This window comes from Diabrotica virgifera, chromosome 10, assembly GCF_917563875.1.
Source record: "Diabrotica virgifera virgifera chromosome 10, PGI_DIABVI_V3a".
NCBI lineage: Eukaryota > Metazoa > Arthropoda > Insecta > Coleoptera > Chrysomelidae > Diabrotica > Diabrotica virgifera.
Genome location: NC_065452.1, coordinates 131,442,043 through 131,469,306, shown reverse-complemented (window position 1 = coordinate 131,469,306; position 27,264 = coordinate 131,442,043). Strand labels below are relative to the sequence as shown.

At 32.6% G+C, this 27,264-nt stretch overlaps 1 protein-coding gene across 8 annotated transcripts in view; it reads left to right on the top strand.

Moving 5' to 3' along the window:
- LOC114335105 (latrophilin Cirl) overlaps positions 1-27,264 on the top strand; it is an 826,147-nt gene that overhangs the window by 631,314 nt on the left and 167,569 nt on the right. For all 8 annotated transcript variants that reach the window (XR_007701173.1, XM_050663557.1, XM_050663553.1 and 5 more), the window contains one exon: positions 25,458-25,647. Coding sequence is in view for 7 of the 8 variants with exons in the window: in XM_050663557.1 (XP_050519514.1) it covers positions 25,458-25,647 (190 nt within the window). In the remaining variant the exon portion in view is untranslated. The remainder of the gene's footprint in view (positions 1-25,457; positions 25,648-27,264) is intronic.

The window sequence follows — 27,264 nt, the reverse complement described above, 5'->3', positions numbered from 1 at the left end:
GAATCTTGGCCGTATCGCGAAAAGCCGTATAAGGAATCAAGTGTTATAATACAAATTCAATGGGATCGGTTTCAAATTTTTTAAATGTGTAAAATGGTTTAAAAGGCATTTTATTTTATGTAAATCAAAAATACATACATAAAATACATACAACTTTGTGTTAATGTTAATCGTTCTTTAGACACCTTATAACCAGGCGCAGATTTTTCGGTTTATGAAATGTACGTGCGATCAGGCCAGGCATTCGCTTTCCATAAAGCCTTGTTTCGTCTACGTTAAACATTTGTTCAGGTTTATAACCACCTCTTTCAATAATTCCCTTTAAAATGTTGGGATATTCCTTGCGGTCTCATCACCGCTAGCTGTTTCCTCTTTCATTTTCATATTATGCAAATTAAACCATTTTTTTTATCTTCAAACCATCCTTGGCGTGCTTGAAATGTGGCATCTTCAACAGATGCATCGGTATTTCCATTCCATTCCAAATTTTCGAAAATACTTCAAGGTTTTTCATGGATAGTCACATTTGACTTATTGGCATTCTCTGTTTGTTATTGTCCTCAATCCATATAATCAATAATGTTTCCATGTATTTCCATAATCGAGTTAATATAATTTTCCAGAATGTAGATGTATCGACAACGAAAAAATGTTTTTTGGCCGTTATAGCGAAACATTTTAGGCCGTAAATCGAAAACGCCCTAATTGAAGAGCGCCGTTATAGCGAAATGCCGTATAAAGAGCGGCCGTATAGCGAGGTATGGTTGTAATGTGAATGAATGATGGTGCAGAAAGTGCAAAATGGAAGAAGAGACAGCCATACACATACCAATTCCAATGTACTAAGTGATGTACGGTAGGAATTCACTGGTCAAATGAGGTTTGAACCAGAAGAGATCCTAAAACTACCAATAAGAAAACTGTTGGCCTTCGTTGAGGCCACTGAACGTATTAAAGTTTAAGGAAAAAGCAGGTATGACACGAAGGTCTTACGACCAAGTGCCAGAGACTAAAACTAGGCTCGCCTGATTTAAGAAGAAAAAACCGTATTTGTCTTCTTCTTCTTTTGCCCTTTAACTCGTCCAATTTTGAACATAGACTTCCCCCAGTTTCCTCCATTTGCTTCTGTTTTGTGCTTTCTGTTTCCAGTGTGTTCCTCGTATCTTTCTAATGTCATCTCTTATCTCATCTGGAGTTGTCCTCTTGCTCTCTTTTTTGTCCATGGTCTCCATTGTTGTATCGTGGCGTTCCACCTATACAGGGTGTCCCGAAAAGATTGGTCATAAATTATACCACAGATTCTGGGGTCAAAAATAGGTTGATTGAACCTCACTTACCTATATACAGTAGTGCACACAAAAAAAGTTACAGCCCTTTGAAGTTACAAAATAAAAATCGATTTTTTTTTCATATATCGAAAACTCTTAAAATTTTTTTATTGAAAATGGACATGTGTTTTTTTTGTGACAGCTTCAGCTTAAAAAAAATAAAGTGAAATTTGTGCAGCCCATAAAAAATTATGAGGATTTTGTTCCCTTAACCCCCCCCCCCAAACTTTTGTGTACGTTCCAATTAAATTATTGTTGTGGCACCTTTAGTTAAACACAATATTTTTAAAACTTTTTTGTCTCTTAGTACTTTTTCGATAAGCCAGCGTTTATCGAGATATTTTGAGTATTTGTCGAATCCACCACATATTTGTATATGGTTATAATATGGTTAAGTACGATTATAGAGACCTGTTAATAATCTGAAAATTTATTTATAATTTGCATTTTTGGGTATATTTCGAAAAAGAAGCCACATCTCGATAAAAGTTGACTTATCAAAAAAAGACTAAGAGGCAAAAAAGTTTTAAAAACACTGTGTTTAACTAATGGTACCATAATAATAGTTTCATTGGAAGGTACACAAACATTTGGGGGGTTTAAAGGAACAAAACCCCCATACAATTTTTATGTAAATATATTAAAAAAGAAGCCGCATCTCGATAAAAACTCGCTTATAGAAAAAATATTAAGAGACAAAAAAGTTTTAAAAACGTTGTGTTTAACTAATGGTACCACAATGATGAATTAATTGGGACGTACACCAAAGTTTGGGGGGGTTTAAGGGAACAAAACCCCCATAAAATTTTTATGGGGTGGACAAATTTCGCTATAATTCTGTTTTAAGATGCTCCTGCCATAACAATGATACATGTCTATTTTCAATAAAAAATCTCTAATAGTTTTCGGTATATTGAAAAAAATCGATTTTTATTTTGTAACTTCAAACTTTTTTTTTGAGCACATTTGTACTAAGGTAAGTTTGTGTTTTTAACCCCAGAATGTGTGGTATAATTTATGACCAATCTTTTCGGGACACCCTGTATATTGTCCGTTTGTCTGGCGTTATGACCTGCGAAACTCCATTTAGCCTGGCTATATGTTGTCCTGCGTCCTCCTATCACCTGTTTTCCCTTTACTATCCTTTCTTTAATATTTTCTTCGTTTCGTCCTGTACTAGTTAGTTTCATTCCCGGATAATATATGTATTCATTACAGCTTGTAATTGTCTCCTGTTCCAGGTTCAGGTTCTCCGTTTCTTTCTTTCCTACGCATAATACAAATAAATAAGGAAAACCAAACAGCGGAGGTAAAAAGAAGGGTCAGATTGGCCTGGGCAGGATTTGGGAAATTAAAATGGATATTAAAGAATAAAAAAGTACAACGATACTTAAAAACAAGAGTGTTTGACCAGTGCATACTCTTAACTCTCACATACGCATGCCAAACATGACCTTGACCAAGGCAAACATGGATAAAATAATGAAGACACCAAGAGCCATGGATAGAGCAATGTTAGGAGTAAAATTAGAAGACAAAAAGCAAAACAACTGGATCAGAAATAAAACAAAAAACCAATTTAAAAAAATTTTATATCGCTGGATAGGTAAATGACCGTTTTTTCAAGACACAAAAAAATATACTGGGTGTTTTAATAAAAAAAGTCAACAACGTTTTTTTTTCAAAAATCCGCCATTTTTTATTTAAAAGCGATATAAAAAATGGTCATTTACCTAAAAACTTGAAAAAACGGTCATTTATCTATCCAGCGATATAAAAATTTTTAAAATCGGTTGTCAAATGACTGAGCAATTAATTTTTAAAATGAGAGATGCAATGTGGAAATCACATAACTTAATATCATTTTGCTCAGTTATGTTATTTAGGTATGTGATATCCACGTTGCACCTCTCATTTTAGAAATTAATTACTCAGTGATTTGACAACCGATTTTGAAAAACTTTATATCTCTAGATAGGTGAATGACCTTTCTTTCAATTTACAAAAGAATATACTGGGTGCTCCATTTAAAAAAAGTCAACAAAGTTTTTTTCAAAAATCCGCCATTTTTTATTTCGTATTTGAAAGCGATATAAAAAATTCTATCCATTCAGACAAAACTTTTACTAAAATAAAACATTTCAGTGACTATTTCACTCATCTTAAAATTTTCACATAATCTGACCAATCACAAACCAAAGACAGCTTGTGTTATCGCGAAAACACCAACTGTCTTTTAATTCTGATTGGTCTATCAGCTTCGTGTTTTCAACGACGTAACCATGGATACCGATCGCAAAGCAAAGTTTGACGTTTGCCAAAAAAATTATTGTAGCTGTATACGTCAAAATGAGTCGTTTCGGTGGTACTTCAAACGAAGTTATAAACCAAAACATTGAAGAAAATATACCGAGTAACACAAGAAAATCTAAATCTTATATATGGAGACAATTTATGATATTCTGTGTGGATCGCAACTACAAATTAGATGCAGAAAATAACAACGAAAGACTAGCATTCATTCTAAAAGACTGGGCCTTCAACATGCGAAAAATTGATGGTAGTGATTACAAGGAGAGTGTTATTAAAACCATATGGAACACTACTGCAAAATTGGTACAAGAAAAATATTTCTGTGAGTATCAGAGACATATTGATCCCTTCAAAGATATAACCTTCAAGGAAGCGAGAGCGGCTCGTGATAGTAAGAGAAAATTGTTGCAAACTGTACCCGATAAAAGGAAAATGAGTTCTGTCGCTATGACTTCGGATGAATATAAAAATATGTGCTTACAATGGGACGAAGACACGCCAGAGGGACTCCAAAAGAAGTTTTTTCATATAGCTGCCGTAGAATTAGCTTGGAGAGGTAACGAAGCAAGTTTTTCCATGTTACATTTTTTCAAGGAAGAGACTAACAACAAAGGCTGTTTAACAAACAGAATTGTATATAACCCGATATTCTCCAAAACCCGCCAAGGTGGTGATAAAAACTGTGCAGATAATAAATGGCTTACCCAAAATTTGAAGAATCCTGAAATGTGTCGTGTGAGATTATACCGGAAACTTATATCGAAAAGGGAAACTATTACCAATGATAGAATTTTTCTGACTGTGAATGGCAAGTGGAATAAATATAATAATAGTAATTGGTACAAGAATTGTCCTATTGGTATTAATACAATATCCAAATGGACAAAAATGTCTGCAGAAAAGATAGGATTAGACACTAAAAAAGTGAAAATAACGGATCACCCTAATCGTGCCACTGCAGTTAGTCAGTTACTACAATCTGGCGTTAGTGAACAACAAGCTATGAAAATTACTGGACATGGAAGTTCGAACTCGATGAAACCGTATTTACATCTTAGTGCCGAACATCATCAGAACATAGTGAATACTTTTAGGAATACTCCAAGTACATCAAGTAATAATAGCAACAATACATTGTATCCACCTAATAACGGTCATACTATTCAAAATTTTTACAATTGCACCGTTTATAATAATTATAGTCGAGAATAATGTATTTTTTTCGTGTACAAATTATTTATTGTTATAGGTAAAAAATAATTATAACAAATTATTTATAGTTATAATAAATATTTCATGATTATGACTAATTGTGAATTATTCAAAAAATGGGTAGATTTGGGTTACCTAGATCAAATGTATTATTATTAAATTCCTTCCTCTCATTCTACTGAATTTTTGACCTATCACTTTGTTCGTGAAATAGTCTAATAAAATACCACTCGTGATTTAATTTATCTTATAAGTCTCTTTTATTTCTAAACTCAACTGAGTTGCTTAAAGAAAATACCACTCGTCCTACGGACTCGTGGTGTTTTCAAGAGACTCAGTTTCGTTTAGAAGTAAATCGACAGACTTATCGCGAAAATTGAATCACTAGTGGTATTACTATTGAAAACCGAATATTTCTATATAGGCAGTTAAAATGGGGGAAAATATAAGTGGACACCCGGTATAATATAATATTATATTTGTATATCTGTCCCAAATATAATATATTATAATCATTAACCGCTTCAATTGTGGTTTCGTTTAGTATTACGTGTCTATTATCTTATGTGTTTGTCATTGTTTTTGTTTTGGTAAAATTTATTTTTAGACCTATTTGTGCGGATTCCTTTGCTAGTTCGGTTAGCATGGTTTGTAGTTTTTCAAATTTTGATGCCATTTCTTTCCATTTATGTTTATTCCCATGTGTGTCCATTCCATTGTTTTTGTCAGATATGATTAAGGTGTCATTATATTGTTGAACAATTGGCACCCAGAGTAATCTAGATGGTTGCTTTATTGTTACAACTTCTGAGTCATTACCTACTAAATAAATATCTTCATCCTACACCCAACTTTTTCATTTCACCTTTATATTCATTACTAAACCAGTTAAAAGATCTTCCTGTTTTATTAATAGCTCAATCAGAGTCTGTGCTTGTGTAATAACGGAATATAGACTTGTTTGTAAACACTCTCATGTGCTAGAACACAAACTGGCACACCTAGTGACAATTATCATTGGTTAAAAACATTTTAATAGTTGTAATTCCAAGAATAACTCACTATCTAAATGATAATCAAAATGAATTTGCCATTTATACTAACACCTATCTATCACGACACCATACTTTATGTAAGGTTTATTATGGGAGCTAGTTAAATTTTTTTTAGGCTCCATTTAAATTAGTCATAGTAAAACTAACTCAGGGTCGGACTGCCACTTGTAATTATGGCATCGCTAAAGGTTATTGGTGTGACATAACAATGGAGGAAAACACTCATTTTTAATGACAGTTATAGGTAACGCATTGCTCAAGAATAAATAAATAACGTATGATTGTTAAACATGTCGTACATTCTAATAGTATTGTTGGATATTCAGCTAAAACCTTGACGATACCCGTATTTGGGTAAGATAACAATTGACAATAAGAGGACTGCATCACCCATCTTACTATTTTGCCATTCGCTTTCATTTGTAAGCTTAATATTAATGGCTTCAGTGACAACAATAATGCTCTTTTTAATTTCATGGATACATGGATAGTTTTAAAAAGGAGTGTGTTATATTTGTAATTTCTTTCAATGCTTTGCAAAAAGGGCACAATAAAATTCTGGGAATATGTAATTTTGCGAAATAATTAATTGATGGGTCTTCTAATGCAATAAACTGATACACCGATCAAAACGAAAAAGCAGCCACTTATAAAGATGTTTTGAACTAATTTTTTTATGATCAAGTATATTATTTTTATTTAATTACATCTAATTCTTTTCGCTATAAATATAGCAAATTTTGTTACTGGACTATAAATTTTCTTGTGAAAAAAAAAAATAAATAAAAAGTGACAAATGTGAAAAATTTGATTGTTTTGAAGTTATACTTCTTTAGGCGAGGATGAATTTTTATTTTTCTGGGCGCATGCGCACACCGATAGTATGGTATTAGTCGCTACATATTTTAAGTTATGTAGCGCAAATAAGGTGTGCCTGAAAAGAATATATTATATTAGTGTTTTTAGTAAATATATTTATTATAATTTTGGGTCTGTGGATTTGTCTTTCTCGTAATAATTATTATTGAAAATATTTATTTTCAATTAATTAATCTATCTGTCACCATGATTGTAATTATGTCCGAGAAATGATCGTGTGTATTGTTGTGATCTGCTTCTTATTAATTTTATATTGATTATTATTTATTTAATTAATCATTTAATTGTCGCAAATCATATATCAAAATTGAATAAAAAATCTCAGGGTGCCTTTTAATATATAAAAAAAAACAAATTATCTTACGTTATATTTATCTTCTCTCGTGGGTTCAGTATCTCTGAGTTGATCCTAATCGGGATAAAATAGGGAAAAGAAATAAAGCAAACTATTATAATAAAAATACAGAATTGTCTTTTATTTATCAAATTAATACTCTGAAAACTATCGAATCTAAAAAAAACCTGTGGACACAGATGTCCGAATGAAATTTATACCACTTAAAATTATTATCTTTACAAAAAAAACAATTTATCGGTTTGTTCCCGATGACTTTGGTAAAACAAACTAAACCAAACAAATTTATGTCTTCGCAAGGTTACCTATATTTACTATTTATATTTTGAAATATTGGAACTTTAATTCATATGCTTTTTACTCAAAAATTTATTTTCCGAACATAAAAATCTCTTTCACATAAATTGACTGACCTTTTGTTTCCTCACTCGGATGTCTTCTCGTGACCCCAAACAGCTCTCCCTCGTTGATTATGTTAAAGGCTACTCATCAAAGCCTCTCTTCGTTGTCCAGCTTCAAAACTGTCAGCAAACCAGCACTAATTCTCCAACCAACCGTGTTTCTTTGACACGTTCTCGATTCAAACAAAACTCCAAAAATTCTCTGCTCTCCTTCTCACAATACTACAGAATCAAAGAGGTATTTCGTCTCGATTTGATCTGTCGCTCGTTCCACTTTTCAACACTATTCTCCACTATCAACCAGCCACTGATATATGCTAACTATTTCTGCACTTAACACGTCGAAACCGCTCTTTCTCGCTGCCAACAACATAATGAATAATTTTTCAATCTCTCTCAATCATCCAATCCATCTTTTCCCCTTCCACATTCCAAGAATCAAAACATTGACTTTTCCATTTGACAAACAACAGTCACCCTCAAATTCGTTCCGACAATCCTAATTACTTTCGGAGAAACTCTCCCACATATACTCGTATTGAAATGAAGATATTAAAATTCCAACTTTCTTTTCAATTATCAATTTCGAGAAATATTGATAACTACCTATACAGTAAACAATTTTTTTCCATTTTAAATCTAAATACATAGTTCTTTTCACTTTAATTATTCACAAAAGTCTTTAATGGTTCCGCGGAAAGCTCGTTAAAAGAGAAATCTATTTACATCCTAACTAAATTCTAATAAATTTTAAAACAGCTCAATATACAGGGTGTATCAAATGTATGTGCCCGCGTTATTAAAAAAATTTAATTTAATTTTTATTTTGCTTTTGATTGATAAAATGCAAACACAATAGTATATACAAAACGGTGGTAGCTCATCGGTAGAGCATTCGCCTACGGATCGAGAGGTCCCCCGTTCAAATCCGGACAAAGTAATATTCTTTTTTTTTTTAATTTTTTTTTCTTTCTTGTGTTTCTAAAAACACATTCTTTTTTTTAATGACGGCGTTGGTAAAAATGATTTTAAAACAGAACTAATAGCGTGTATGGGTTCCTTTAACTCACCGAACTTCTGCACAACGTCCAGGCATGATTCCAATCACGTTTCGAATAGTTTTTTGGTCTAGTTGTTCCCATTCTTCCACGAAAACTTCCTCGACATGTTGTAGGTCTCTTAAGCCTGGGTTTCCTCGAAAGCGGCACCGACAAACAGCGACCGTAACACTGCGATGAATTACGTCAGATTACGGTGAAAAATTCAAGGTTCTTCACTGGGGCAATGGAATGTGCAAGCTCAGCAAGCGGTGGCTTCCAACGCATCCTTGGAAACCAACGCTATTATTTTGCATGGTACAGTTTTTTATGATGTCATTCATCGCAGTGTTACGATCGGAGGTTGTCGGCACCGCTTTCGAGGAAACCAGCGCTTTAGTGACTGACGATCTTTCAAGCGTTTCCCGAGAGTATTCCAAATGTGTTCAATGGGATTTAAATCTGGACTCCTGGCTGGTCATTCCATAGCCTGAATATTGTGGGTAGTCAAATAATTTTGCACTATCCTTGCCAAGTGCCGTCTCACATTATCTTGCTGAAGGATAAATGCTGGACCCATATTTTCAGCAAATGAGACAACATGTGGTTCAAGAACTTCGTTAATGTACCGCTCAGTCGTCAACGTCCCTCGCCGAATAAATAGGTCAGAGCGGCCATTTAAAGTTATCCTTCCCCAAACCATAATTGAACCTCCGCCAAAAGCCTGGCTTTCTTGAATTGTGGAATCCAAAAAGCGCTCGCCTGGTCTTCTCCAGACTCTTAACACGTCGATCAATATAATTTATAAGAAATCTTGACTCGTCAGTAAACATCACGTTACTCCATTGTGCCATGGTCCAGTTCATGTGTTCTTCTGCTCTACGATGTGCAGGGGTCAATGGAGGTATTCTAGCTGATCTTCTTGCATTCAACCCATGTTGGTGAAGCCGATTACGTATAGTTTGAGTATTTACTCTTGTACCCGTAGCTTCTACCAACTGATTTTGTAGCGTTCGAGTACTTCGACGATCTCTGACGGTCCATAGATGTAAAAGTCTATCCTCTCTAGCTGTAGTCGACCTTACACGATGCATATAAGGTAGTCTTCTAATAACTCCATACATTTGATGTCTGGTAAAGGCTCTATTTATCGCAGCACGACTAATATTTAACATTTCTGCTGTACGGCGTCTTGAGTAACCTTCTTGAATTAAAGTTATTGCCCTATAGTCCAGGGCGGATCTGTTTTGAGATGGACGTTGAGAGGTGACTCTAATTTTTTTTTCAGAAATTGCTTGGAATGAACCCATATAATAATAATTGAGTTATCCTCCCACTCAAAAAGGTCCGGAACATTCTTTAAATAATCAAAATGTCAAAACATGAAGGAAAAATTCGATTTTTTCTTCGTTTTTTGATTATAACTTTAAAAGTATTCACTTCCGAGAAAAGTTGCACTAAAATAAAAGTTGCGTAATTAAATTTCCTACAATATAATATTGGTTAAAATTTTTTAAAATTGTTACCCTTTTTGCAAAATAGCAATAATTGCGAAAAAAACAAGTGAAATTTAATAAAAAATTTTCCTCTTGGTAAAAGGTATATTAGTTTAAAAAGCTCTAAAGGGCTACAAACATATAAACAAAACGTTTTCGCTCTGTAACAAGATCATCATCAGTGTTACAGAACGAAAACGTTTTGTTTATATGTTTGTAGCCCTTTAGGCCTTTTTAAACTAATATACCTTTCACCAAGAGGAAAATTTTTTATTAAATTTCACTTGTAATTAATGGTATACAGCCAACTATAGGAAGTTCTTCCTTGTGGATAAAAAAACAAGTATTCGCATTTTACGTTTTTCAACCATTTCTGCTGCACTTAGGACCTTCATGTTTCACCCAGAAAACTTTATGATATGATAAAACAATACTGTAAATTTAGTTAAGATCGGTTTAATAGATTTTGCAAAATAAATTTTGCAATCCAGCTTTCGCAAAAAAAATTCATTTTTTCAAAATGTTACAGGACTGAAAATAAAGCAGATAGCAAGTTAAATTTTTTTTACAAATAGAAGAATACTGTACCTTTCATTTTCAATTTGCAAAATTAAAATCGGTTTACTACCACGGCGTCAGGAATTTTTTTAAATAAACATTAATTTTTGGTGCTACGCGCAGGACAGCGGCGTTTGATTCACACAAGTTGATTTCCACTAAAATTTCTTCCAATCTTTATCTAATATATTATTTTCTTACTCTATAGTTTGTTGTATGTTCATATTTTAATTCCACAAAAATCAAACTACCTAATTTGATTATTGTTTGTGAAAAATTGTTTAAACAATTGCTCAATTGCATATGTTTAAAAATAATACACTTTTATTTTCTAAGTTAAAATAAATATATGAACAAAGAAAGTTTTTGCTAAAAAAGTGTTATTTCAAAGGACAGAGTATGTGTTTTTATTTTGCAATAAACAAATTTATTTATATATTTCGAAATGTACTAAAAATTAAAATTTATCAATCATTATCAAAGGTCATTGGAATGCCCAATCAGAGCGAACGTATCCGTTGTCATGCGCGTAGCACCAAAAATAATGTTTATTTAAAAAAAGAATGTGTGTGTACTTTGTACGCACGTAAGAAGTTATATTTCTATTATTATGATTTCAACGAAATGAATATACTTAACAGGTTACTTGTATTTTATTTAAATATTAAACTAACTTTACCTACCACTTTTAAAAAAATTGTATTAAAACGATACCAAAAATATAAAAAAAAAATATGAATCGTCCGGGATTTGAACCCGGGACCTCTTGATCTCCGGTCACACATTCTACCACTGAGCTATATCCCTTCTGCTTTGACAGGTTACAAGATTTCTCATAAACTGACCAAGTGAAATATACAAAAATACTTTAAATATACTTACTATTATTATAAAGACAAACCCAAAGACACAAAAATTATAATAAATAATACATTTACTTAACACTAATATATCCTTTTATAATATGATATAATATTACTTATTTGCGCTGACAGCGCTGATACATACAGCTTGAAAGATTAGCAACGAAATACATACTACTGTCTGTGTGCGCATGCGCCCAGAATGTGATAAAATTTCACTCTCGATCGTAAAGAAGTATAACTTCAAGAAATTTCTGACGCCGTCGTAGCTAACAGATTTTAATTTTGCAAATTGCAAATGAAAGGTACAGTATTATTTTATATGCACAAAAAAATTCAACTTGCTGTCTGCTTTATTTTCAGTGCTGCAACATTTTGAAAAAATGATTTTTTTTTTGCGAAAGCTGGATTGCAAAATTTATTTTGCAAAATCTATTAAACCGATCTTAATGAAATTTACCGTATTATTTTACTGTATCATAAAGTTTTTCTGGGTGAAATATGAAGGTCCTAAGTTTAGCATAAATGGTTGAAAAACGTAAAATGCGAATACTTGTTTTTTTTTATGGTTTTTTCGAAATTATTGCTATTTTTCAACAAGGGTGACAATTTTTAAAATTTTAAGTTAATCCTATATTGTAGGAAATTTAATTACGCATCTTTTATGTCGGTACAACTTTTCTCGAAAATGAATACTTTTAAAGTTACAATCAAAAAACCAAGAAAAAAATCGAACTTTTCCTTCATTGTTTGACATTTTGATTATTTAAACAATGTTCCGGACCTTTTTGAGGGGGAGGATAACTCAAATATTATTATATGAATTATTTTCAAGCAAATTTCTGCAAAAAAATATGAGTCACCTCTCAACATCCAAATGTACTAATATTTTTACAGATGCGCCCTAGTCGCGCCTTTAAGTCTTTCCAAGCACATCAAAATCTATCATTAATTGTTAACAACTTTAAAGTAAATATCGACAGAAATTCAATAACGGAATAAAAGTGATTCAAAAATATTATCAAGTTTTGCTTTTTTAGAGAGAACTTTTTTAAATAGGCAGCTTGGTTTCGTTTCAATTCAGAGGTGTGCATGTAGCCCCACTGAAGAGGTCTGGAGCCCGAAACGGACGTATGAGGATGTTGGATCATCTCTGAACCGAAATTAAACACAAGCTGTTTTTAATTTTGCTTTATTTTGAGTACAAGGAAAACGAAGATAAGATACTTGATTTTTCTTTTCATTTCTATATAGCTAGATCTAATAGCAGGTCTTTGAGTGTATAAAGCAACGGATATTTCAGTCGTATACAATAAAATAGTCTAAGAGCTAGAGGCGAGAAATCATAGTCATAAGTAATATGGAGTTTGGCATGTGAAATGTGTCTATTGTATGTTGATAATTATGACCCCTTTCAGGCTGACACCTCAGTGGATACAGGGAGTAGCAATAAGGGATGAAAGGGGAAAGTTAACGCAGTCAATAAAGGTTTTCACCTCCTATTTTGTTAAACCTCCATCGATTTACATGAAAATTGGTGAGTAGTTAGAGCATACCTCAAGAAATAAAACTGATATGGTGCCAACGTGCGCTTTTACCCTGGGGGTGGATGCCACCCCTTCTCAGAGGTGAAAACTATTTTATTAAAAATAACCCCACTAATCAATAGAGGGACAAATTTTAAGCAAAATTTATTACCTCTAATTATTTAAATAAATCAATACTTTTTAAGTTATTAAAGATCAAAAATTTGAATTTTTCGTGAAATAAATGCATGATGTAAAGCGGTTTTTCGTAAATAATTCAAAAACTGTAAGTTTTATCAAAATAGTTATGATTACCAAAAGTCAAGATAATAAAAAATAAAAGAGATTTCGTATTCTAAAAACCTTTGAGAATTAATAAAAAGTGACTTATAGGTGATGGAATGTTTTTTTTTCGGCTAGTACCCAAATCTATGTATTCAAGCTCAAATAACGGGAAAACGGTGCATTTTATAAAATATATTTACTAAACACTTATCAAAGTACTTAGAAATATGTATCGAATGAGCTCCCGGAAAAGTTGATACCATTAAACATTATGCTTTTAACATTTTTCAAAGTTTAGGCTCCAAAAATTTGGAGCTTAATTATTATATTATTATATAAGTTTTTAAAATTGTTTTAAGACATTTATATAAAATATAGCAAAAATGTATCTGAATATTATGTCAAATGTACCCATTATTGGACACCCTCAGTTTCTGTACATATTCAGTTTATACAGGGGCGGTTCTAGACCAAAAAAAGTGGGGGGCAAGGGAACACAACCGGTGAATAAACAAGATAACGTGCCTTTTTAACGAAAATTATAGTACAAAAGTACTGTAAAAAAAGAAGGGGGGGGGCAGCTGCCCCCCTGCCCCTGGCTAGAACCGCCACTAAGTTTATATAGATAGAAAAAATTCAATTAAATATCGAAATAATATAAAAATAATATTTTAGTAACATACATATTATTTCAAAAATATATTACTTCATATAAACTGTAAAATAATTGATATATCAAATAAATAAATATTACTTATTAATTTTAATGTAAGTAATGTTAAATGGCAGGTTGCAAATGTTTGGTACTGTCTACCCAATGATTTATGTATTATGTATATTATATTGTATAATATACAGTGTGTCTACTTAAGTTGGACACATATATTACGGGACACTTTTTTATTTTTAATTTTACGAAATAAAGTTATAATTCATAAAAAGTTTTGCATCGTCTAAAACCTACGATTCAATCATCAGATAGCAAATTTTATCTATATTATAGGAGGTATTTCAAAAAATATGAATTTCGCTCAAGATTAAAGTACCTTTTTTTCACCCTGTTGTAAATTATTGTTACTACGAAAAATTGTTTGGAATTAAAAACTGTTCTAATATATGCAATAGTTGTTATTATTTTAATTAAATAATTAATAATTATTATAATAATGTAACTATTATCTACATTCTTCTAATGAAAAGAAAATATTAAATTTTTTTCTCAAATTAGAGATACCTACCAATCATCATTTTCATTTATAACTCTTTTATTATTAATTTTACGAACAAAAATTATTCTTCATAAAAAGATCTGCACGGTCTAAAATCCAAGATGCAATCATAAACATAAGATTATATAAAATTGTATCGAAATTTTTAATTCTAAACAACTTTTCATAATAGCAATTTTCCATATTAGGAATTTAAATACATAAAAAATAAAGTTTTCGTTATAATAATGCTCGCATTTTTAACTTGTTATATTTAAATTGTAATAAAACGAACTTGATAATAAATTATAATCCTAACTTCATTCCCGAAATTCCTTTAAAAATTATTCTGTTAACAAATTTCAAAATAAATATATAAATAGCGTATGTTTTAATTTTCACTTTTTCCTAAAAACTCGAAAGGGTTCTCTTATTTTCATCATCACTTGCTTAGCTTTGATGTTATAAACTTCATCTGGAGCTCACTTGATAGGTATTCTTGAGTACTTTGACAAGTGTTCAGTAAATATATTTTATAAAATGCACCGTTTTCCCGTTATTTGAGCTTGAATACTTAGATTTGGGTACTAGACGAAAAAAATATACATTCCATCACCTATAACGCACTTTTTATTAATTCTCAAAGGTTTTTCTAATAACAAATCTCTTTTATTTTTTATTATCTTCAGTTTTGGTAATCATAACTATTTTGATAAAACTTACAGTTTTTGAATTATTCACGAAAAACCGCTTTACATCATGCATTTATTTCACGAAAAATTCAAATCTTTGATCTTTAATAACATTTTAATAATTAGAAGTAACAAATTTTGCTTAAAATTTGTCCGTCTATCGATTAGTGGGGTTATTTTTAATAAAATAGTTTTCACCCCCGAGAAGGGGTGGCATCCACCCCCAGGGTAAAAGCGCACGTTGACACCATATCAGTTTTGTTTCTTGAATTATGCTCTAACTACTCACCAATTTTCATGCAAATCGATGGAGGTTTAACAAAATAGAAGGTGAAAACATTTAATGACTGCACCAACTTTCCCCTTTCATCCCTTATTGCTACTCCCTGTATCCACTGAGGTGTCAGCCTGAAAGGGGTCATAATTATCAACATACAATAGACACATTTCACATGCCAAACTCCATATTACTTATGACGATGATTTCTCGCCTCTAGCTCTCCGTCTAAAATATATGTTTAAATAAAATATACATAACAGTATAAATTTTGTAATTAATTGACCAAAATTCAGTTTTTATCGTGTGTGATAACAATCCCCCATAAAATGAATTTACTAAATATGCGCCAGATGCTTTTATTCTTGTGGGCTAGATAATTTCTCGAAAATGATGTTATTACTCCGCTTAGCCTGGTGCTGGTGGATTCCTATTAAAGGCGATCAATGTGGATCGAGTAATTGACACTTTGGAAGTCGTAGAAACCGAACCTTTCATCATTCCACTGCATTCGATACGTTTGGTCTTCATCGAATATAATAATGGGCGGGAATATTTTTGATCGGCGCACAAGAAGTACTTTGTAAAGGTATTTCTATGATGCCTTCTTGATTATTTCATTTTATTGAAATATGCCAAGGTCTAACTGAACAGGTACGAGAATATCAGGTCTGTACTTCAAAGAATTTCTATAAATATTGTGCCGTTGAATTTTATATTCTATTTTGGAATAAAGAAAAAATATGAAATAAATTATTTCTTCTTCTTCTTCTTCAGATGCAAATCTACTAATGGATGTGAGCGATCATATTTTCCATTAACTCTCTGTTTTTTGCAATATTTATCAGAGATTGTATGTCGTTAATCCCTATCCATTGCCTTATGTTTCGGAGCCAGGACATTTTCTTGCGTCCCATTCCTCTCTTGCCTTCAATTTTACCCTGGATTATAAGTTGAAGGAACTGGTATTTTTCGTTTCGCATGATGTAACCCAAATACGCCTTTTTCCTTTTCTTGATGTTTTCGAAAAATTGGCGCTGTTGGTTGATTCTTTTAAGGATATCTACATTTGTGACTTTCGCTGTCCATGGTATCTTTAGGATACGGCAATCAGTGGCGTACTGAGCAAGGTTCCGTACTGAGCAAGGGCCCGCTTTAATGCGCTTTTTGCTTCTTTTGTTTCTAATTTGATGGGGACATTTTGAACTACACAAGTACAAGCATAGGAAATGTAACTGCTTAATAGATTTTAATTTTTGTGTAGGTACTTATAATTAAAAACGAAAAATACCTATTTCTCAAAAAATTTGGAAAAAAATTTATTGAAATACAGGAATCGCTGTTGTAAGGTTCCTTATACGTTTTACCTGCTTTCCAAAGCCCATGTTTCAACATTTGTAAAGACTAACCGACAGGGCCTGTCTACACGTGATAACTCAAACACTTGTATATTAGCAAGATTCATGAATAAAATGTAGGTAAACTACAAAGTTGTAAATATGCATTGAAAGTTTTATACGGTCATAAAAATAATCCCAATACAATAAGCTGGATACAGGTGTTTATAGAACCGTCGTAATTCAGCCTGTACTTTTATATAGGTAGATAATTGTTAAAAATTGAAATCAAATTCTAAATATAGACAATAGTGGTAAGGATAACAAGAAAATATATTATATAGTCACTAATTTCTTTTTAAGAAAATCTCGTCGTTTGATAAAAGATGTCAACCCCACCGTTATCCAAGGTTTTTTTTGATATTTTTTAAGCGTTTTATCTCCCTAGAGGTTTGTATGTAATTATTTAACTTATTTATAAATGTATCATATTATGCAATTCGCGAATCTATTTTGTTGATATAAATTTTATTCCAATGTTCATTTTTTAAAAGCTGTTAGTTTTCCGATATTAAGGTTTTAAATTATGACTGGAATTTTGGATGTAGAAAATTTTTGAGTTTCATTATTTATAACAACGGCTGGCGTAAAGTGATCAATCATGTGGGTATGAAAATCGATAGGATAAATATTAATTTACTGTTTTAATAGTCTATTGTTTTTTTAAAAAGTTTATAACTTCAAAAGGAAGTCAATTTCGATCAAAATAATGTTGGTATCTTTTTTTTTTGGTTGGTAAAAAAGTCGTGAAAATCACTTTCTAATTAGCATCTAAAATGATATTACCGCTTCACAAATTACTTTACATATTGATTATAAGAGATGTAAGATTCGTTGGTTCAAAGTGCCTATTTTTGAAAAGGCTGTAGTCAAATGGGCTTAAACCGAGTCACTAATCACGAGTGTATGCAAAATTTGAACAGACATATCTTTTAACCAATTTTTGTCTTCAGGAAAACAAAAAGTTCAAAATATTCACAATAGCCAAACCTATATTTTTTTATACTAGTTGAGAATTTTAGTATCACCAATAATTAATAAGTTGTTATTTTGAAAAAAAAAATTTTTTTCACGATTATAATTTTTTTTTAATTTAAAACCAAATTGTTTTTAAAAATGAGCACTTTGAAGCGGTAAAACTAACAGATCATATTTATAAGCAATACACAAGTCAAGTAACTTGTGAAGCGGTGACGATTAATTTCATTTGGGATGCTAATTAGGGGGTGATTTTTACGATTTGTTTACCAAAAAAAGTCTCAAACTTTGTTTTGAGCGTTACATAGTTAATATTGATGCTAGAAACTAAAAAATGACAAAAATATAGCTTTTTAAAAAACTTTAAAAAAGTTGTGATGACTTTTTCGCGAAAATTGATTCATTTTTGGTTATTTCACGTTGAAATATTCGATTTGGAATTTTACGAATAAGAACCTACATTTCATGACCTAATGGATTTAAAGACTTCGTATATACACCATATTTTTAACTTTTTTTATAAGCTTTTTATTTGCGAAAAACCGTCTCAAAACGTGTTTTTTTTGAAAAATGAACATATTCACTCACAAATAACTCGAAAAGTATTGACTTAGTGAAAAAACTCTATAGAACTTAAAGGTTGCTTAGAATTAGTCAGTTTATCCAATTCCGGACTTATCTTGAACGTATGTTTTCCACACGAGAAGGGGTAAAACACACCTAGGGCAGAAGCGCACATCGGCACAATAGATATCACTTTTTTTGTTCGACATGTTAGACAAATTTCATCTCAATCCGGACAGTTCTTCAAAATTTACAGCAAAAACCGTGAGTAAATGGACTATAAATTAGCTTGAGTTTTTATGGTATATTTTATTATACAGTATGTCCCAGTAAGTTGTATCCATGTGGAAAACTTTTTTATTATTAATTTTACGAAAAAAAGTCATTCTTCATAAAAAGCTCTGCATGGTCCAAAACCTAAGATTCAACCATCAGATATAAAATTTTATGAATATTATACTATTATACTTTGACATACCTATTATAATAGGTTGTCAAAAAGTTTGAATTTCACTCAAGAGTAAAGTAGCTTTATTTTTCACAATATTGAAAATTGCTATTGTGAAAAGTTGTTTGGAATTAAAAACTATATTCTAGTACGCAATTACATCCTTCTAATTGAAAATTTTTTTTTTGAAAAATTATGGATAACTAACATTATTTTCAGTTATTTCAATTCTGATAACTCTTTTATTATTAATTTTACGAAAAAAAGTGATTCTTAATAAAAAGTTCTGCACCTTCGTTTTCTGTATATTCCAGCAGTCTCCTTAATAAGTAATTGATTGGTGAAATAATGGGATATGGGCCTTAATTCTAGTGGGCGTATTATTATTTATAGATATATTTGCCAATCATTTTGTTCGGGATAAGGATCGGTTTGAATTGAAAAAGCCTCATACACGCAAATTTTTATGTATACCTAAACTGAAAAATTTTCCCATTTAGATTAACTGCAGGTAATAAATTTTTGAAATCAGTTAAAATACATTTCGCATAGAATGAGTGCCTTCCAAAACAACATGCATCAGATTTGAAATTTAACAATAAAACACTGAAAACGTTTGTTTTCTATACCTCCACAAAATTTATTATAACTAAGTGACTACAGCTGTTTCGGCAGAGTGCCTTTCTCAAGTGATATAGTTTACAATGTGTTTGCCTTTTTAAGTCTTCAACTGAAGAGGTTGAGGAGTGGGTAGCTGTTTATCTCGAGTTGGTCATTCAGAATTATATCTGTATTTTTCAGTTTATTAATTTCCATAGATTCTAAAAATGATAGCTTAAGGCCATTATTTTGAATATGCAGAATTTGAAACTCTTCACTGAAAGAATGATTATGATCTAGAAGGTGAAGTGCGTATGTAGAAGTGTCTGTTTTTCTATTGTTGAATGCCCTTTTGTGTTCTGCTATCCGTTTGTCAAAAGTTCTGCCAGTTTGACCGATGTACGTTTTCGGACAGTCACCACGAGTTAGTTTGTACACACCACTCTGTAGTTGCTTTCTCTTTCGGCTTTTATTGTTCTTAATATATTTGCTTAAGTTGTTGTTAGTTCTGAAAGCTGGTGTTATTCCTTTCTTTTTTATGTATCTGGCTATTTTTGTTGTTATCTTGCCAGTATATGTGAGAGAGCAGAAGGTACTGGGTTCTTTCTGTGGTGGTGGATACACTAATTTCAGGGCTTTCTTATGGAGTTTTTGGTTTAAAATTTTGTTAACTGTTTGTTCGTTATAGCCGTTGTTTACTGCTATTTGTTTGGTTCTATCTCTAAGTTATTTTTTGTCATGGGAATTTCTGTCAGTCTATGTATCATGCTATGGTAGGCTGCTAATTTGTGTTGTGCAGGGTGGGATGATGAATTGTGTATAGTTGTGTCAGTATGGGTAGGTTTATGACATACTGACACAACTATACACAATTCATCATCCCACCCTACACAACACAAATTAGCAGCCTACCATAGCATGATACATGGACTGACAGAAATTCCCATGACAAAAAATAACTTCGAGATAGAACTAAACATCGTTAAACAAATAGCAGTAAACAACGGCTATAACGAACAAACAGTTAACAAAATTTTAAACCAAAAACTCCATAAGAAAGCCCTGAAATTAGTGTATCCACCACCACAGAAAAAACCCAGTACCTTCTGCTCTCTCACATATACTGGCAAGATAACAACAAAAATAGCCAGATACATAAAAAAGAAAGGAATAACACCAGCTTTCAGAACTAACAACAACTTAAGCAAATATATTAAGAACAATAAAAGCCGAAAGAGAAAGCAACTACAGAGTGGTGTGTACAAACTAACTTGTGGTGACTGTCCGAAAACGTACATCGGTCAAACTGGCAGAACTTTTGACAAACTGATAGCAGAACACAAAAGGGCATTCAACAATAGAAAAACAGACACTTCTACATACGCACTTCACCTTCTAGATCATAATCATTCTTTCAATGAAGAGTTTCAAATTCTGCATATTCAAAATAAAGGCCTTAAGCTATCTTTTTTAGAATCTATGGAAATTAATAAACTGAAAAATACAGATATAATTCTGAATGACCAACTCGAGACAAACAGCTCCCCACTCCTCAACCTCTTCAGTTGAAGACTTAAAAAGGCAAACATATCACTTGAGAAAGGCACTCTGCCGAAACAGCTGTAGTCACTTAGTTATAATAAATTTTGTGGAGGTATAGAAAACAAACGTTTTCAGTGTTTTATTGTTAGATAAAATGAACTTCCATCAAGTAACGGTCGAATCCATTAATTAAATTTGAAATTGTTTGAAAATAACCTTCAAAATGCTTTATAAACTTTACCGTTGGCATATTCAAATGGCTCTGTTACTCTAGTGACCTGTATTTTGTTTGTTTAAAAGCTCAGAGTTTCTGAAAAAAACTGGGTTACACTGTTTTGTTAAGTCGAGGTTCGTGTTATTTGTCAATTAGGGAAAAACAGATAAGGGAGTATCATGAAAGAAATGCTGAAAAGACGGTAGGAATTACCGATAAAAGTATCTTGTTCGTTCATCATCAATTGTTTTCCTCATTTCGGAAACTTTTCATGTTTTCTGTTTTTATATAAAAGATGGATTGATTGTGTCAGGGGAGTATGTATGGTGTGTGGTAGGTTCACTTTCTCACAAAGGAACTCATTTTCGTATTTATGCCAAGAAAAACATTTTTTATTTTGAAATATTAACTACGCTATTAAAATAAACATTTAGTCCAAGGGCCAGTGTTGTTTCGTGGCCGATCAACGTCCATGGAGTTTCAGAGTGTATTGTTAAGCTGGGATCCCTTGGAACGTGGTGTGGCACGCCTGAAAACATGGAAATATATTAAATAGAAAAAGATAAAAACTAAAGACGAGAATCAATGCAACGTGAAATAGCGTTATTTCACTTAAAATTTGTAATTTACGATCCTTGGACTAGGATCGAACCCTCTATTTGTGGCCTTGTGGCCGGCGCTGATTGGTGCGAGCTCTCCCAGCGTTTGTCGGTAAATGGACACAGTTCAAAGAAAGTCAGAAACTGATACAGACTGTACTACAATCACAATAAAGATACACTAGAAATAAACAAACCAAGACACGTTGAATGTTACTAGGAGAACTCCCAAATCATGGCCCTGATTCTAATTCAAATTTCGACTCAAAACAAGTAGCAAACAATATGGCGACGTTGAAATGCGACTGTGCGAGTCTTGTGGATTTTAGTTGAACTAACGAATTGATGTCACAAAATAGCGACTTATCGAAATTAATTGCGACTCCAAAAAAGTGGTTGATATTATAATTTCGCGTCGAAATTATTGTAACACGACACGGACATGAATGAATGGCCGAAAGCCGAAAGTGAGGTTAGGTTTAGTTTAGGAGATGTGTTTTGTTTGTTTCTTGCAAGGAAAACGAAAGCAAAAGTTATTAATATGGCTGGGTTTTATGGAAATTTGCTGGTTTTCGAGGAATTAGATAGAATAGTATTAAATTAGAAATATAATAATTGAGAATGTTCACAACGTGAATTCTCAACTCAATGAAAGATGTAAGGTAATAATCTGGGAAAATTAGTATAAAACAAGGAAAATTATGTACCAGCTATTTTATTGCTGGGCATGCTGAAATCAAATATTAAGATTTCATATATTAGCAATATAGCTATGCAAAGTCCGCAGAAAGTGTGAAATCTTTTTTTCAATTATTGCTCTGTAACTCAGAAGATTTTAACGTTAAACCAAAAACACTCACATAAAAATTCACTGTAATAATTTAATTCTGCACATAGATATTTTTTTTCGATTTCCTTCGGCGGAAATTTTCCTCGGAAAATTCGGGTTTTCCAAACAAAATCTTTAATTTTCAACTAAAATTGTAGGGAAGTAATCATTTATCAATAATTAAATAACTTGGTGACATAAATCTTTTTTGTTATGAGTGTCTTGAAGATATGAAAATTTGTATGTAGGTACAAAGAGGGCCGGAATAAAAAGGTAATGGTTCAAAGATTGAAATCCTGTTGTTTATAACTCTGTCGCAAATGCCGGTCAAATTTGACCGGTTATACCTGGAATAACTCAATTCGACTTTTCTTTTCTTCGAAGAAGAAGCCGTGCCCTTTTCAACAGCGTTAACTTAATTTAATTTAATCTGATATTTTCTGAGGGGTTCCATTTGTTTATAAGCCAAAAAATTGTTTCTTTATAACATTCCTGAGACCGCTCAAATACCCCATTTTCAATTCTGTAAAGTACGTTGAATAGGTATAGTGCTTTTTATACGAAAATCATAGTTATTCTGGTTATCTTTCTGGTTATTATTTCGACCGAAATTTTTTAATTAACATTTTAATTATTGCTAAACTATTGGTTAGATTGTAGCCGGCCTCCTGATATATAATCTACTATAAAAAATCTTTCATGTCACCAATATATTTAATTATTGATAAATAATTACTTTCCTAAAATTTTAATTGAAAATTACAGATTTTTTTGGGAAAACTCAGATTTTCCGAGTAAAATTTTTGTTGAAGGAAATCGGAAAAAATAACTTTGTGCAGAACTAAATTGCGGTGAATTTTTATTTGAGTGTTTTTGGTTTAAAGGAAAAATCTTAGGAGCTACAGAGCACTAATTGAAAAAAAAAGAAGATTTAGGAGTGCTAATTTGTTTATAAATAAAATAACGCACTTTCTGCGGACTTGTCATATCCCATATTTGATTTTAGCAATAAAATAGCTGGTAAATAATTTTTCCCAAAATGACATTTTTTCGATAATTTGCCCAGACTATCAACAAACGTTGCGGTGGTTGCATAGCCAATAAATCCAATAAACAGGAGCACCAACCCAAATTCTGAGCAGTGTCAAAATGATAACGTTAATATCCCAAGTTGGAACTAATATCGAAATGAATAAGAATCGCTATAAATTGCGACTGTCATGATGGAGTCGAAATTAAATTGCGACATCGAAATGAATTAGAATCAGACCCCAGAATTTACAATGTATTTACATTGTAAATCCCGAATCATGATTTACAAAGTTTATACATTGTAAATCATGATTCGGGAGTGCTCCTTGTAACATTCAATGTGTCTTGGTTTGTTTATTTCTAGTGCATCTTTATTGTAATTTTAGTATAGGTGCGTACCCCTCCAACCGTTTCGAATCGACTAGTGGCTGGTACAGTCAGTGCCGTAGTAATTTTACTATGGAGTGGTCTATCGTCGTTGTATTGTAAATTTTTTCATTGTATGAATTACCCAATTCCAGTATTCTGGAATAGGTATTAATGCTTACTTACTTTACTTTTTCGTGTCTGGATCCGACTATAGTTTTTCTGCCCAGTATCGGGCTACGTCTACAAGTCTACACCCTTTGTATTTGCGAGCCATAAACCATCGAGGGTGCACTGTGATGGGCAAAGTCTGCATACTCTCAGGTGCTCCACGGTTTGTATTTCCCCACATTCACAAAGTGCGTCGTTATCTGTCTTGATGTCCCATTTAATGAGTTTCTGTTTTACAGGGGCAACACCTGTGCGTATACGGTTGAGTGTCCGCCAGATTCATTGCATTAGGTCGTTCTAGATGTAGGGAAAACAGTTCGGGTGGTTCGACGCTGACATTTCTCATAAAGCTTTTCCTTGATTTAAGTCGGCTGATTCCTGGCGGTTCGTCAAACCCGTATAATTGGTGCCTTTCATCGAAAGTTTGTCTTAACTTCTCCACATATTGTGAGGCGGATCTACGGTCGTCTGTTGATGCGAATCCAGCTGCCCGGTACAGCAGAGGTAGAGGGGTAGGCTTCATACAACCGCTAGTTATTCTACATGTTTCATCGTGGTGACTTGTATGTGTCTAGATCTACCCCAGACGGCGCAAGCATATTCCCCTGTTGAGAAACATAAAGCCTCAGTTGTTGACTTTAAGGCCTGGGGGTTTGCACCCCCTTGCTCCTTACAAGTTTCCGGAGAAGGTTGTTTCTCGTAGAAACCTTTTGTCTTGTGCTCTGACAGTGGAATTTATATGTGAGCGACCGGTCTAGTATCACTCCAAGATATTTGGGCCTATCAGTATGTGCCAAGCGTTGCCCCTCCCAAGAATCATTCAGTTTTACATGCGACAGATGGTTGTTAAGATGGAATGTACATACTTAGGTTTAGTAGGGTTTGGCTTTAATGAGTTTTGTTTGTAGTAAGTTGACATCATATTTAAAGCCTCTTCCATTGACGACTCTACTGGTGTGTTTTCCCCTTTATGGCGATACTAAGGTCGTCAGCGTAAACAAAACTCTCAATCTGGGGGTGCATTGGTTGGTCGTTGGTGTAGATGTTAAATAGGGACGGCGCGGCGTCAGAACGCTTCCTTGAGGTAGGCCATTTTTTTGGGTTCTCCATCTGCTCTTCTTTCCATTTAGCACAACGTAAAAGCGTCTATTATGGTGAAATAGAAGATATATAATAAGCTAATTGGCTGAATTTTTGTGTTGTAAAATACTAACTCTCTCTTTTTGTTGCAGAAATTCGATATGAGACTGCCTACGCCTGCGAAGGCAAGATTCTTAAGATAGAATGCAAGGACGGTGAGCTCATTAAGTTGATAAGAGCAAATTATGGGAGGTTTTCCATCACCATCTGCAATGATCATGGCAACACTGACTGGAGCGTTAACTGTATGTCACCGAAGTCTTTGAGGGTTCTACATAGTCGGTAAGTGACAAATGTTTTTAATGATATATTTATATTTGTGTCTAACGAATTCTTATCAATGTTCAAACTTCAGAAATTTGATTCGATTCAAATATGGTTAACACATTCGGTGCCACCTAATATTCAGTCACTTTTGTATGGAGCCGATACGAAAAGAACCCTATTTAATTCCACAGTATAGCAAAAACGCCTTTTGGCGTCAGTGGCAGCGAATGTGTTAAATGTTTAAGATTTTTAAATCTAAAACTCCTTTCTGCTTTATGTTTTTCTCGTATTAACTGTTAAAAACGCTGAAATTTGAATATTAATCTGTATTGAAAAACACATACTAAAAATTAATTTTGGAGGCTCAAAATTGTATTAATAGAACCAACGTCAAAATCATATAATGACCAAAAGTTTCAAAATCATTTGAGAAATTTGTTTGAGAACATTGTCTGCAAGTGCAGGGTAATGGTTCGCCTTAAGTAGCTGGAAGAGATCTTTCTAGAACCTGGTCAAATACCAAATATCTCTCCTAAACAGAAATCGGTTGCACTGCACTTAGATGTGAGATAAAAAAAGATTTAGTAGCTCTTTAATAACAAATTCGTAGCTCAAGAAAGTAGATATGTAGAAAAGAAAATTTTAAATTATTACAATTTGAGATAGTAACGTTTGAAAGATCACTAGACGATACCAATACCGGAATATCACTTCTTATTCTTTAAGTTCCATCTTCTATCGAAGAATGAAATCATCATGGCTATGGGGACCCTGTTGACAGTCGCTCTACATAGTAACAATGAGTATTTTTGATATCTCATCACATCTCCTAAGTTATGTTATGTTCTGCCTAACTCTTTTGGTTACTAGCATGCATTTCATCTTCTTTTCATTTATTCGAAGACCCAGACTACCTGTTTCCTCATCGAGTTGTAAAAACACGTCTCTCACTTCTCTTGTAGAATGAGCGACTGCATCTAGATCAGCAAAGGCTAACAATAGTTTTGATCCTCGATTCGCAAATCCCCCTGTCAGCTCACACGATATTTTACTTATTGCGTATTCCAAGGCCAAATTCAATAACAACGGTGATATGGAGTCTCCTTGTTTAAGTCTTGATGTTATACTAAATTGCATCGATGTTCCGTTTCCTATCTTTACCTATGAGTCTATCACGCACATTTGAGTTAGCTTCACTAATAGACCGTGATAGTCGTGACGTCAAATCAATGTTGGCTACTCTGAAAAGGTTTCCAAACAAAGCAAAAATCTGTCAAAAATTCACAGGTAGTGTTTGTTTTCGTTTTTATAATTGTAATATATTGCTTGTAGGATGTTTAATTTTTACAAAATGGTAATTTGTTGGGTACCCGTGATTGTAATCAATGCTCATAGTATATTTCCCACCATATTTCCAAATAGGACTGGTTAAGAACCTGAAGAAATGCAGTAAGTACTATGTAGTGTGTAAATCCTTGATTTTGTGTAAGGACATTTATAAAATTAAAAGCAATAATGATTGATATGACTAACAAGGATTGTGTCTTTAGAAAAAATGTGCAGATGATTGTTAAAACAAAATAAAATTAAAAATGATTCACAAATCACGTGTATAATCAATTAACAGACGTC